General features: G+C 41.6%; 1 protein-coding gene across 1 annotated transcript; it reads right to left on the bottom strand.

Annotated features, from left to right (window-relative positions):
- Nucleotides 1-2048: 2048 nt before the first annotated feature.
- RPS16 (ribosomal protein S16) lies at nucleotides 2049-6065 on the bottom strand. The gene is made up of 6 exons (XM_040595800.1): nucleotides 5933-6065; nucleotides 5792-5844; nucleotides 4930-5031; nucleotides 4107-4203; nucleotides 2388-2435; nucleotides 2049-2246 (listed from the first exon to the last, which is right to left on the bottom strand). Exons 2-6 carry the CDS (start codon nucleotides 5837-5839, stop codon nucleotides 2101-2103), a joined length of 441 nt encoding a protein of 146 aa, XP_040451734.1. The 5' UTR covers nucleotides 5840-5844; nucleotides 5933-6065; the 3' UTR covers nucleotides 2049-2100.
- Nucleotides 6066-14111: the final 8046 nt, after the last annotated feature.

The following is a 14111-nucleotide window of genomic DNA, read 5'->3' as shown; positions in this document are numbered from 1 at the left end:
AAAACAGTCCTCTCACCTCAATGCGAGTGTGAGGGGTTTGAATAAGAGTGTTCTGCTTTTATTCAGGTCATATAATGCAGTATTTTGTAGCAGCCACTGACAGCCAAAATAGGAGGTGGATGGAGAATTCCTTTTCAGAATTTGTTCAAGTTATGTGTTTAACTCTTGAATAACTACACTTCAGCGAAGATGCCTAAAATGCCCTTTTACAGAAAAAGCCAAGATACATCATAACAAATATTCACATTTTTAAAAAGCCATGAGCATCTATATTCCTAAACTAGAGCAAAAGAGCAAAATTGTACTATTCTTTCCAATTCCCCAACCCAACTCACAAAAGAAGCTGGCTTAACTTTGTGTTGACCGAGTGCACTGAAATTTAACAAGTGAGAGAAAATACATTAGTAAATAGAAAGCCCAACAAAAGCCTCAAGTGTCAAGGTGCTCCTACAACAATTCCAGTATTGGGGCACAAATGTTACAATAGACACAAAAATACCAGGCTTAGAGAGCAACACAGGAACAGCTAGGCTCTCAGCTGCTTTGTCTCCAACATCCCTTCCAGTTCCTCTCCAGACTGGTTTAATAGGAAACAACAGTTCAGCCCTGTGCCCATGCCTGTTGGGTCAGCTCATAGCCAAGGCCACAATTTACTTGCAACTCTTCCAAGGGACAGAATCCGTCTTTCCAACAGCCTTTTGTTGCTGCATCCTCCCATGTCTTACTCAGAACTTTACTACTCTTTTTATTTATTTATTTATTTTTGGTCCCTGGGAGATCAATTCCAGAACAAAAAAATTGTTCCAATGGATAAGCAACTGGAGCTTCTTCAACTTTTTAATGTTTGATACACACATCCCCTAGCTAGATCTTTGAAGACTGTATTTTCAATTCCACATTTTTCTCAACTACTTCCCCAAGGCCTTCAAATTGCTTTATCTAGCTCATGACATAAGCAACCGTGTGGCTTCCAAAGGGATTTTTTTTACATACACATTTAACTTAATGCATTTCTCCAGGTCTACACCCCTCTGTATTTGTACTATATGAACATGTGGTTGAAAAATGAATCTTTAGACCCAATCTCATTTGTAACACAAAAACCTTTTTGCTTTGCATTTACAAAATCCTATTTTGAAAAGGAATATATTTGGTTTGGTTTAAAATAATAAATAAAAAAACCAAAACAAAAAATCTTATGTTTAGACACACTAATCCAGCAAACTGTCTCTGCATTATCTGGTATGGCAAGAGTTCAATAAATCTTCCCCCCACCCCATAATTACCTTGGGTTTGATAATATAAACTTTAAATACTAACTGTAAAACAGGTGCCCCACTGCAGCACTACATTAGTCTCAAGGGGGTAAATTCTTCACCATTAAGCAAGCACAAACTAATGTAGTTCATGCAGAGTAACTTACAACCTTCCATAGTAGTGTTTACAACGTTGCTCTCAGTGTGGTATTTCAGGAGCACACACATGCAAGAAAAACAGAAGTCCTTTGCAAGAACATGAACTGCCAGTGCTGAAGCGTATGTGGAAAAATGCTTCATGTGCTGTATTGTGCTAGGTCAGCACACCGAAGCCATGTAACACACTGAACAGAAGTTACCAGCTAGGAGTTAGCACTACACTCACATGCATTACAGACCAATTCTGTAAGCAGGCAGAGACAGATGTTTTCACATGGAAAGAACACAGGCTGCTCATGTCAGCTCCTAACACTTGAAAGAATGACCATCCAGGTACTGAAAAAGGTCCCCATTTTAGACCAGAAAGGCAAAGACTTAATTCTGCTTTAATTAACTGCTACACTGTTGCACGTACCCACAAAGAACAGGATGTAAGCCTTCTTTATGTTCCAATAACCACACATTCATCAACAGGAGAAAGCTCTTCTTTATTCACAAGACCTGATCTATCTAGACTTACTTACTATGAAGGGTTAAAAGAGAACTGCCAACAACCCTCTGATTTTACTTTAATACCCATCAATTTGTATATCAATTATAACACAGAGAAAAAATCAATTTAGAAACCTGAAATGTATCAAATTCTCTTTATGTTTATTGACTATCACATGACTGTAGAACAATTTTAACGGTAAGACTTCTGGTAGCGCGCACGAGCACCAGGTCCTCCAAATTTCTTGGATTCGCAACGGCGAGGATCTGCAACCAGCAGAGTCCTATCATACTGGATTAGAATATCCTTGATCTCTTTCTTGGAAGCTTCATCAACATCTGTTTGGAAAAAAAAAAGTAAAAATCTTTCAGTTTAAGAAGTTTCACGTGGAGTAAGTCCATATTAACATTTTTTGCACCACAACTAACAGAAGCCATAAATTTCCATTGAAGACTAATAGAACAATCAAAACAACTTACATTTTTGATAGTAAGCCACCAATGCTTTGGAAATAGCTTGCCGGATAGCTATTAAAAAAATAAAATGGATCAGTAAGTAAATAAACGTATTTAAAAATGCCAGTTTCTGAGAAACTTGCTGTCTTGTTTTCTACTAAATTGTCCTTTCCCTCAACCTCCCCTCCCACATACTCCACGTGATCTATACTTTGGCGAAAGTGAAGAAATCTGTGCCAAGAGGCCACCCACACTTCGCTTGTTGATTTGACAACTGCCAGCTAGCCAAGGAATTGCACAAGGGCAGTCTTGATCACCTTCTCTCCCCTGTACTAACTTCTACCTACAAGCAGGCAACTTTCAAAATCCTTAGAAACACAGTTCTCTGAAGCATCTATACTTCTCAGCAAGGATAAAATCAGTCATTGTGTTCAAAGACAAGACTTAGAAGGCAAAAGGGACAATAGGATGGTATGAGCAGTTCTTCTAGCACGTATCAGTAAAACAATCCTGTAGGCACAGTAATCAGAACTCAAACAAGGAATATGGGAAGAACTGTAAAGGTGTTGTCAGGCTGTTATGTCAGGATATCAAGATCAGGATGTTGACAAAAATCTGAATTTTCTGAAAATGAACACAATCAACTTTGAGACTGAAACAAGTCTCTCCTCTTACACAGCTTCAGCTCCACTTCACTAACCTATACCGAAACAGCAGAACACACCATCCTTCATAAAGAGCACCTCTATCAACAGCTAGTGCAAGTATGTTCTCAATCTTCTCTCCAAGGGGAAAAAATTGCCTTGCTTTGCACGTCAGCTGAAAGATGCTTCTGAACAACATGGGAATTTAAAACTAAATATATAGTTTATAATAATAAATTCCTTTCTCCCCTCCCAAAATGTTCATGCTTAGCTGCAATTGAACTGCCCTGTCACACTGCAAGTTGCAAAGATTACTTCCTCACTTTTCCTCAAAATTCCATCCATTAACTTCATTCAACTTACTTTGGATGTCACAGCTTTGCACATAAAATATAAGCAATAAAGCCTTTAGAAAAGACATTTGTGCAGTGGAAACAGAATCAGAACATTGAGATGTGCAAGTTAGTATTCTAAATTCAAGCCTCTTAAATACATGGCTGTATTGAGTCTGACTGAGACAGAGTTAATGATGCCTATAGCAGCCCTCATAGTGCTGTGCTTTGTACTGGCAGCTAGAAAGATGTCATTATTACTTGGCTACTGCTGAGCAATCAAGGCTGTCTCTCCAACATTCCTCCCTCCACAAAAGGCTGGGGGTGGCAAGATCTTGGGAGGAGACACAGCCAGGACAGATGACCCAGACTGACCAAACAGATATTTATACCATACGACATCTGCTCAGCGATAAAAGCTAAGACAAAGGAGGAAGGATGAGGATTCTTTATTACATTTGTCTTCTGGAGCAACCGCTTACACATACTGAAGCCCTTCCAAGAAGTGGCTGGACATCACCTGCTGATAGGAAGTAGAGAATAAATCTTTTGTTTTCCTTTGCTTCCACATGCAGGCTTTGCTTTTGCTTTATTAAACTGTCTGTATCTTGACCCATGAATTTATTTCCATCTTATTTTATCCACCCCTCTCCTGCAGAGAAAGGGAGTGAGAGTGGCGTGGTGGGCACGTGGCATCCAGCCAGGGTCAACCCACCAGTCGCTGGACCTGTTCTAGCCTACACCAGAGATCTCAACAAAATTCATACCATAGATTTGTGCTACATGACCACCACCCTTTACACGGACTCTGATGTCAACACCAGCAAACCGTTCCTTCCCCAGGAGGAGGACAGGTTCAAGCAGCTGGGAAACAAAATACAGAAAGAAAATTAATTTGTGATCAGAAACAACAAGGATTAGAGCTTGTAGTAGCTTTACCATAGGTGTACTTATTTCCCGTTCTAAAAAATGAAGCCTTGATTTTACAAGTACACACCCAAATTAAGTACACCTTTTGCAGAGTTCTTTGACATCTACTAGGACTGTTATAAAACAAATTTACTTAAGTCTTGGTATTTTTTTTTTTTTAAGTTTCAGAAATCTTAATAGCAAAGCATACGCACACAGGAATTAAGTGCATGGGAACAGTTTCAGTGAATGCCATAACTACATGGGAAAAATAAATCGTTTATTTTGTAGGTCGAGTTCTCCACTTATTTATTACACTTCATAGTTATCTAGTCTGTTTTAGCTCAAACAGGTATTTCAAGTGCTAAGCAATCTTTTTAAAAGGAGGGCTCAGAGTCACCCATTTCAATTTAAAAAAAAAGCGAAGTGCAGAAAACACTTCACATAATTACATTAACATACGTGAATCTAGTTAAGAAAAAATCCCACCCTTCCCAAAAAGGCAAACACAGGAGGACAGGTTTCTGCATTTTCATAACAACATCTACATTTCAAGTAATACACAACCAAAAATTCAGTAGTGTCAGTAAGGCAAACAACTCTTCTCCACCCCCAAGCAATTATGTGTATAAACATATTTTAACATCCAAGGCAGTGGGGGGAGGCTGGGTGGACACTTACTTTATACTGCAGAGTTCTGGGCTCAATCATTTCCAGAGGTCTTCCATTCACTTTAATGAGGCCATTTCCTCTCTTGCAGTGGGCAACAGCAGTTGCTGTTTTCTAAAAATCCAAATGTGTATTAGTACAGCATTTCATTTTTGCACTAGCACTGTGAAGCAGATTTCTTTTTAACATGTAAAAACCTCAGTTTTATGCCCAAAATTAATACCTCACACTAAATGAAACAGTGCCAGTCCTTACCTTCGCAGGTACTGACCCAGTGTTAAGGCACTTAAAACTTAATAAAATTGTATTTTGTTTATAAATGCTATAAAGTTATAGGATTTAGTTACAAATAAGGGAAAGATACCCTCTCCATTCCTCAAGATGGTACTTTTGCGGCACATTTCCTCTCACAATGGCATGTTACCTAGAATTATTCGATCCATTGGTTCCCAGCAGTACGAAATTTATGTTCCCACCACTACCTCGTAACGTGACTCTCGGACACCGGCAATGCCAAGCCAGGCCCGTAAGGCCTGGGGACGAGAGCGGCTGCCGCTCCTGAGAGAATGGGCAGAGCTCCAACCCAGAGAGCCCGGGCCCGCTCCCCGAAAGAGCAAATCCTTCCCCTTGCTTCCGCCCGACCCCAGGAAGAAGGCGTGCTCCGGCACCCACGGAGTGGGACACGTAGGCTGCCGAGCACGCCTCGCTACCACCGGCCCTCCCGCGCACCAGCCCCGCCACACGGCCCTGGCGAGGGGCCGGCGCCACTGCTCCCGAGCTGGGGCCAAGAGATCCCGAGCGCGTAAGGCCACGGGGCGCGGCCCAGCCCGAGAGCGAGCAGGAGACGACGCGGATCGCCGCGCCCTGGCCTCACCTTCCGCCCGAAAACCTGGACGCTCTGCAGGGGACCCTTGGCCGGCATGATTCCTGCAAGAGAGAGGGAGGAGGCGTTAGCGCTGCCGGGGAAAACGGCGCGAGCAGAGCGGCGGAGACCGTGAGGCCCCCGGACACCCACCTTCCTCTCAGCCGCAGCACCGGGAAAAGGCCGAACGGGGCTTCCCAGCCTCTTCTCAGGGGCAGCCGGGCCGCAAAGCGCAGCGCCGTCTTCCGGCGGCGCGACAGAGAGTTTGCCCGCCCAGCCGCGCTTTGCGGCAACTCGGAGCTGGGCGGGCTGGGGAGCGGGATCCTTCCGCTAGGCGCCGGCCCTCGGTTCCTGCGGGCCGGAGGCTACGCGCAGCGCCCCGCGCCGGGGGTGGTGGTGGGGAGGCCGGAGGGTCGCTGGCAAGGCACGGCACGGCGGCGGGGCCGCGCCTCCGTCTCTTCGGCTTCTTCTGGAGGAGCTGTGTCTGCCGCCTCCCCGCTGGCGGGGAGCGCCTCCCCTGCGACCGGCTGGAGGGGATTGATAGGCGCTGGGGAAGGTTAGACGGGGTGGGCCGGACCTCTTGTAAAAGTTCTCGGCCTTCTTGGCACGGTGGCGTGGGCTCAGCCTGTCTTTCCCCCTCCCCGTTTTGCGCTGTGTTTTATTTTCTAAGAGTTACTGTCGCCGCACACATAATTGCCTCACGTTCTCCTTTTGATGTAATGGGACGGAGCGCCATTTAGGCTCCGTGCGCGTTGTCCCCCCCCCACCCCCCTCAGAAGCTGCCGCCCGCCGCCTGCACGCGGGCTCAGTGCTGCTGCGCTGGAACCCGCTCGCGCGGGGTTTCCCGCCAGTGGCACGCGGCTGCCTCCCCCGCCCCGCCCCGGGAGCGCGAGCCCGCCCGCGGGAGGCCGCGCGCCTGCACGCCCGCTGCGGGATAGCGGCGCAGCACCCGGCGGGTGGCACAGCCCGTGCTGGGCCGGGGGGGTGGGTGCGATGCGGTGCGGTGCGTGTCGCTCGCTGCCCGAGCTGTGGCGTGGGTTACAGCACTCTGAAGGAGTGCTTGAGAGGGACAGTGGGGATGTACTGGCTGCGAGAGGCTTTTCCTACAGTTAATTGTGAAGCATCTGGGGTTGACACCATAGTGTGCCTTCTGTTGGCTATCCCAGTCACAAGGAGAACCCAGCTGGATTTCTGGTATAAAGAGAACAAAGCTATGAGTTCCCTGGAAGGCTTACAGTCTCTCTCAGGACCCCCTTGAGATTCACCAATACAAACTACATTGCTTTTTTAGTTTCAAAGTTTAGTAAACTGCTGGAGAAGATGAAGTGTTAAACCTTGTATTCAATTCTAGCATTGTACACTGAGGCATATTCAGGCAGTTCTTTACACCCACATAAATTGTCAGCGACCGTTAGGTTTAAGATCAAGTCAAAGAGTTCTTAGATTCAGGGCACCTATAGAGCAGCAACAATTTGAGCTTTTATCTTTGTTTTTCCTCATGCGATACCTGTCATAAAACATGGCATTTAAGTCACTTTCAGACTGAAAATATTTTGCTTCTAAGGTTTGTTATTTAGTATGCAAAATTTTCCAGGACAAAAGCAGAATCTATCAATAAAGCAAGGTCATGCTGCTTAGATATTTTAAACGATAGAGATTTAAATTCATTAGAAAGTTGACTGCTCTAATGAAACAATCAGTTCCTTTGTCTTCCAAAAGGATTTTAAATACTGAACATTAGTCATCAGTCATGTGAGGATTTAAACAAGCCCTTAGCTTTATGCAATTTGAGTGATTAGTTCTATTCAAGTGAATGTAAGATTTAGCACATCTCAAACCCCCAGTTGTACAAAGCTTTAACATGTGACCCCAAAAGTGATTATTTTTTTTAAAGGCTGTTTCCTAAGGAACAGTGTTTATGCAGGCACACATGTCTATCATCCACTCTTTCCCCATCACTGGGGGAAGGGGAATGGTCGCCAGCTTGTTGGCCAATTGCGGTTAGTGTTCACAGAAGAATGGAAGTTTCAAAACCGATTTAGCTTGTACGTATTTGGTGAAAATAGGTGGCTCTGCATAGGAGATTTTTTACTTGCATAATGAAAGCAGCTGTAGGAGCTAAAATACTAGACATTACAAAACCTTTAGGTGAAAAAGAGAAAACATAATACCTAATTAACCCAGTTAGACAAAAAGGTTCAGCTAAGACTTATGATAAACCCAAAGGTCAGCCATTAGTAACTGAGTTTTCTTGGGTGTTCAGGGCACAAGGAAAAGAAAGTAAATCTAAATCTGTTACTTTTGAGGACATTATCTGAGGTCTGCTAATGAAGACCTGAGTTTTAATGCGAAGTACACTATTAAATATTGAGGTTTCAAATGTCTGCTTTTATAAAGCTTACCTTTTGGAAGCATCCTTTCTTGGATCTTTCAAAATTCATTCTCATTTGGATGTTCAGCTGCATGTTCTTCCTGCAAGTGAAAACATTAATCCTAGAAGAGACTGTGTATAAAACCAGTGATAGGCCTACACATACATATCTTTCTGTTTTCTATTAGCAACATGACAAGATAACCAACATATATTGATAGTGTTGCCTGGAAGATAAGGTTAAAGGCTTTGTGCCGCTTGTTTCCTTTGCTTTCTAGCATAAAAATGGGAACAGGACATAAATGACACCTGCAACAGAAATTAGGCTGCAACACTGGAAGAGAGATCATAAATATGACCACGTACGAAAGAAACAAAAAAGAAAGACAGCAGAATGGGAAAAAACCCTTAGGTAAGAATCTATGCTTTTAAGTCCAAGTGGTAACAATATCCCTACTTGGTTTTACTGAGTACAGAATACTTTCAAATGGCAATGTATCTCTGCTTTCAAAAATGATAACATAGTAAGAGTCTCCACCTAAAGACTCTTCACTTCATCTTTATTTGTAAAATAATTGCACCTGTGGAATGTAAGGCACTTGTTTGGCTTATTTTTTTTTTAACCTGACTTTGCACCAGTGTGACGAGTTACACAGCATGCAAAAGAGTGAATAATCAGGCCCAGAGAAATAAAGGCGTATTTGCTGGTAAACCACTCTTACCAGAACGAGCACTTCAAGAGAAAGCTGACAGGTTTGAACCCATCTCGATAGGGCATTTTTATTATTTCCCAACAGGAGGAGAAATACTTGGATTTAACTCAAGTCTAAGTCCTTGATTTCACAGTGATTCTGTATTGTACTAACAGATCATCTTTTGTGTATCTTTGTATCAACAAGTATCTTAAAACTACTAAATCTTTCACATGGGTGTTTAGTGAGGCTTTAACGGATTGAGTCTCTTACTGCCTGACTTCCTCCACTGAAGCTGCTTTGTAGCTGTGTTGTAAGATGCTCCTGCGACCTACACTCCTCCCACAGACCAGGCGCATGGCCTGCTGCTCTGTCAGTTTGTTGGAAATAGCTAGAGTATGGCAGCAGGGTATAGCGCTATAGGGCGATGTTCGCCGTTATGGAGCATAATGAAAAATGCAGTCCACTGCCCGCCAGTACTGTTAGGCTGATGTAGTGCAACCAGTGAATTTTAAATGTATACTTACTTGTTACTTGAATGCTAACAGAGATTTTATGTGGCGTCCCTATGCAGGAGTCAAAGCTATTGAAGATTTTTTGCTATTAATGTGTTTGTGTGGGATTTTCTGTCTGGGATTTTGTGTAGTTTGTAATTTAAAACAGCAAGTAATGACTTCCAACTGAAATCGTGTTGTTGGTTCTCGCTTGGACCTTGTCATCTTTCAAAGCAAAAATTCACATGTAAGTTCAAAAGGTAAACATTCCAAGAGGATGGCTTTTTAGCTTCCACTTAACACAGAAGTATGTAGCTACTGAGTGTAAGGCAACAAAGAGTCAAGGTCAATATGTTAACAAGGCCAGCTGTAACGTGACTCTAATTTCCTCCTATTTAAAGGAGACAAAATGCTTCCCATGGAAAAACAGTGAGAATTAGTGAGATTATCTTCCTCATGTATTATCTATAGAAAGTTGAGAGCTATGGCAAAATAGTTCTATATATGTTGTCATAGAAAATAAAAAAAATTGTTGTAAAAGTAAAGGGGCATTTAGAGGAAATATGAAGAAACATTTCTTCTACATAGTCCATAATCGCATTTTTAAAAAAGCCATGCCTTCTACCAAAATGTCCCAATTTGCAATTTAGTTATACATTGTAGGGTTTTTTTTAGCAGAGTGGATAATTTTAACCAGGGAAAAGATTTGTTCGTATTTCATGCATGATAAACAAAGCATATTCCCTGAAGTTTTTACTTTAGACACCGAAATCATCTCTGTATGCTTCAGAAGGCTTCTGGCTTTTACAGATTTATATCTTTATGAAAATCAGTGGGTTCTTTCACTGAGAAGTATGAAGTATTTCAGGAAAGAAGATACTGGTGTGCCTTTTTTATGGCAGCTCTTATAATCTGAAAGATCTGGGATACCAGAACATAGTTCTCATATTACATTTTGCAACTGATGAGTGTTTGATGATAAAGGATAATTAGTTAATGGATCCCATTATTTCTGATGCTTGCTTTTCGCAGCTTATACTCATCTAGGCAGCAGCTGAAGAGTTTTCTAAACTCAATTAGTGCAAGAATGCTGTGACCAATGGAAAAATGTTTGATGCATGCCAGAAAACAGATCTTCCCAGCTCTTGGAAATATGTTCTGAAAACAAATAAGGATCGCACAAGATTTTCATATTAATAAATAGTTTTTCTTAAGAAAATATTTAAAATCTAAAGCAAAAAGTTTTGTTTAATTAAATCCTTCTCTAAGGATGCTGTATAGTATAAGCGCTCGAACATAAGGATATGGATTATCCTGATTGATTGGTGTGAATACTGAATCCCATTTGCACATTATAAATGTTAATTGAAAACACAAGCCAATTTGTAGTGTAGAAATTGACACAGTGACAGGCATATTCACACTGAAATTCATCACATGTAAAAAAATAGCCATACAATAGGTTACTTGGGACCCACTCTTAGCTTTGCTACTTGGGAAAAATCACAATTAATGATTGTCTCGACTTTTGTTTTGAATGAATAAGCTAGCTCTTTCAGTACAATAAACAGAAGAAATATAAATCACATCTTGGATCTGAACATACAGAGAGACATTAAGGCTCATTGTTTTACCTGACTTGTTGCTGGAATCTGAAAAATGTTGTGACTTAAATTTACAACATGCATCCTATTTACAATGACTGGAAATTCATATAATCAGTTAACGTAGTTCAGCTGGAACGTGACAGTGTGTTAACTGCTCATTTTAGAATCTGTCCATATATTAAAAGGTGAAATCTAAAAATCTAGGACTTAGATTTGGAATATGACTTTGTCTTTGTTTGACATCTCTTGCAGTATACAAGGCCTTAGTGAAATATATTGACGATAAATTAAAATTACTTAAAAGTCATCCTCTGTGCATCCACAGAAGCTGCCCTTAAGTATGTGTGCGTGAGCTCGTACACTCACACTTTCATATGTCGACAGGAATCAAAGCTGTAAGAAGATGACTGGGCAACAACCCAGTACCCCCGAGCTACACAAACAAGCTAACAAGTAAATAGAATCACGTACATGAAACAATTTATTTTTTTAGAACAGAACGGCATCTCCAAGCTTCCTGCTGTATTTTGCTGCCCCTGGAGGCTGCTTCTTGGTTTAGTTCCCTTTTTTAGAAACTAAACACAGCAGGGTCCAGTGGGATCCAGCTGCCCTCTCTCAACTCTTCTGCAGAGAGAGTTGTCCTGGGTCTTAGCTTCCGCTGGCCTGTTGGGATCCTTTCTACCTTTCTACCTTAAAGAAATTTGAGGAAAGTGACCATAGAAATGGACACCTATTTTGCAGTTCTTTAAAATACAGGCTTTTTGCCCCATTTGGTTTGGTTATATTCAGATTACAAAAACAATATTGCACTCCATGCATCTGTAAGTCTACATTTCTCTTTAATCACACTTTTGATGTACACAAACAGAAAGCTGCTATCTTCTAGGCAGATGAAAAGGTGCAATAATTGTTACTGACTGCAGAAATAGGCTATTAATTATGCGCACGCTTAGTTTGCTGAAACATCAATCGTCGTTTAGAGCAGAAGGAGGTAGGTTTCTGTGAAGTTATATTCATCTCTGTTGAGGTAATTTCTATTTCTGACTTTTGATCTGTTTGTTGTTTCAAGTGAAGCATTTTCCATTGCCTGTGGTAAGAGGGCAGATAAGGCAGAAGTATCAGAGCTTGTGAACTGTTGTGTACTTAGTGACCTACGAGAGGACTGAGACATTTTCTCCAGAAACTGGAGCAGCTGAACTCTGAAGGAGAATGAACCCTTTTGGCAAGGCTTTTTAAGGGCTCCGGATGGAAAATCTTGTGTTTATGAAGCAGAGAGAGTGAGCAGAAACGTAATGTCTGTCCAGCCTGTAGCTTTAAGGGAAAATAATAACACATTTCGTTCACACAGGGCTGAACACAGCTAGGTTATCTGGATGCTGCGTGCTGCCAGAAGTCATGGAATCGATGAAGCCAGCAAAGTCCCCATCTGGTGTAGGATTGACAAAGTGGTTGTTACCTGTTAACCAGCTGTAGCTCTTGAACTGAGACAGAGGTCAGTTCTCAGTGCCTTGTTACATGTTAATAGCTGATGCATTTTAAAGTGATCTGTCCACCCTAACCTAGCCCTTTGCTCAGGGACAGCAGTGAAGAAGTCATAGGGTCTAGTATCTCCACATGACTCTTTCGTAGTTCTTTCCTCCACTGTTCCCAAGAGAATCTAGCCTGTAATATCTACCCACTAGGAGATCGACACAGGTCACAGAAACACAAACACATGCAGTATTACAACACACGTATTAAAATTACTTTTTTTTTACAAGATCAAAAACAGATAGAAAAAATAAAGTGCTGTGGGAAAGCTTTTACCAAATAAAAATGTCTGTGGAGGTTTGATCATATGTGGGTCTGTGAATAACACTCAGGAGACTGTAAACTTTAGGCAAACCAGATGGTTAGATAGCAAACCAGATGCTTTTATTTATGCAGACAACGTTCACATTAAGTGAGGTACTTTGTTCTTCTAGAGATTTCGCACACAAAGAACTATATATGTGTCCTGTGATGATGGACTGGAACAGTCATACAAATGTAACTCTCATCAAGTAGTACATTGTCCTTTTGATAGAAATATCTTCGTAATTGCATCCTTGGGATACTGTTGGCTGCTCTTTTACATGGCGTTTCTTCTTTTTACTGCAGTAGCATCCAAAGGCTTTAGTGAGGATTAAGAGCAGCTTTTGTTACGCGTTGTACAATTGCATAGGAAGATACAGTCCTTGATCAGAAGAATTTAGAGTGTAAGGAAGATGAAATGTAACACAGGAGTTGACCAAAGATAGAGGATAGAGAGATTGTAGGCTGTTACTGATGGGTTGCAGCTAGGACCTCTCCTTTTCAGTATCTATGAAGTTAACCACACTGACCTTCTAGTCCTTTGGTTTTAGTTTTACTGCAAACCCAGAAGGTATGTTTGTCTTAACTGTAAAGTATATGCATAATTAAAAGCTGTTTCATAAAACCCTGTTAAACTTTCAAGGTCCCTTGAAATGCCCTGTTTTGTGAATTGTCATCTTTACTCATTCAGCTGTGCTTCCGCTGCTCCAAGAAACTGTCGCCCTGTCTGGTGGGGGTCAGTCCTTTGACAGAATGGCATACAATAGATGGATTCTGGATTATTTCTATGCAAAGTCAACATCTAAGGCTAAAAAGCTTACACTAGCTCTACTGCTTAGGCAGTAGCCTTCAGCAACACAGCAGTTGTGTAGCAGCTTATCACCTGTAATGTCCTAACACAACTCTTTGTGAGTGTTTATGTCACCCAGATTTTTCTGATGCCTGTAGCATCTTGCTGATCTTACAAAACAGTATTTCTAGAAAGTGTATTTCCACAATCTTAGTGTAGGTGTGGCTTAGTGACACATATATTGTGGTTAGCAGGTTAAGAAACAAAAGAAATTGCTTTGGTTACTTTCTCAACGTAGTTTTAAAAAATCCATTCCTTACGAAGAATTGCACCTAAATTGTAAACACCTCTTCAACAGAGATCTGTTCTGGACTCTCTTCCTATTTACATACCATCCAAATAGCTGAAAATTTCCCCTTACCCATATTCTTGTTCAGCAGTTGTTTTTATAAAGGTTCTGTTGAGGGGTTATGACTGCTCAGTGGGGCTATGGGGATTCAGAAAATACAGAGCAGAGAAAAGATTTCACTGATGGCAAAAGTGTT

The sequence above is a fragment of the Falco naumanni genome, chromosome 5 (genome assembly GCF_017639655.2).
Source record: "Falco naumanni isolate bFalNau1 chromosome 5, bFalNau1.pat, whole genome shotgun sequence".
Lineage (NCBI taxonomy): Eukaryota > Metazoa > Chordata > Aves > Falconiformes > Falconidae > Falco > Falco naumanni.
The sequence above is the reverse complement of the archived record's forward strand: the minus strand, read 5'-3'. Positions and strand labels throughout refer to the sequence as shown.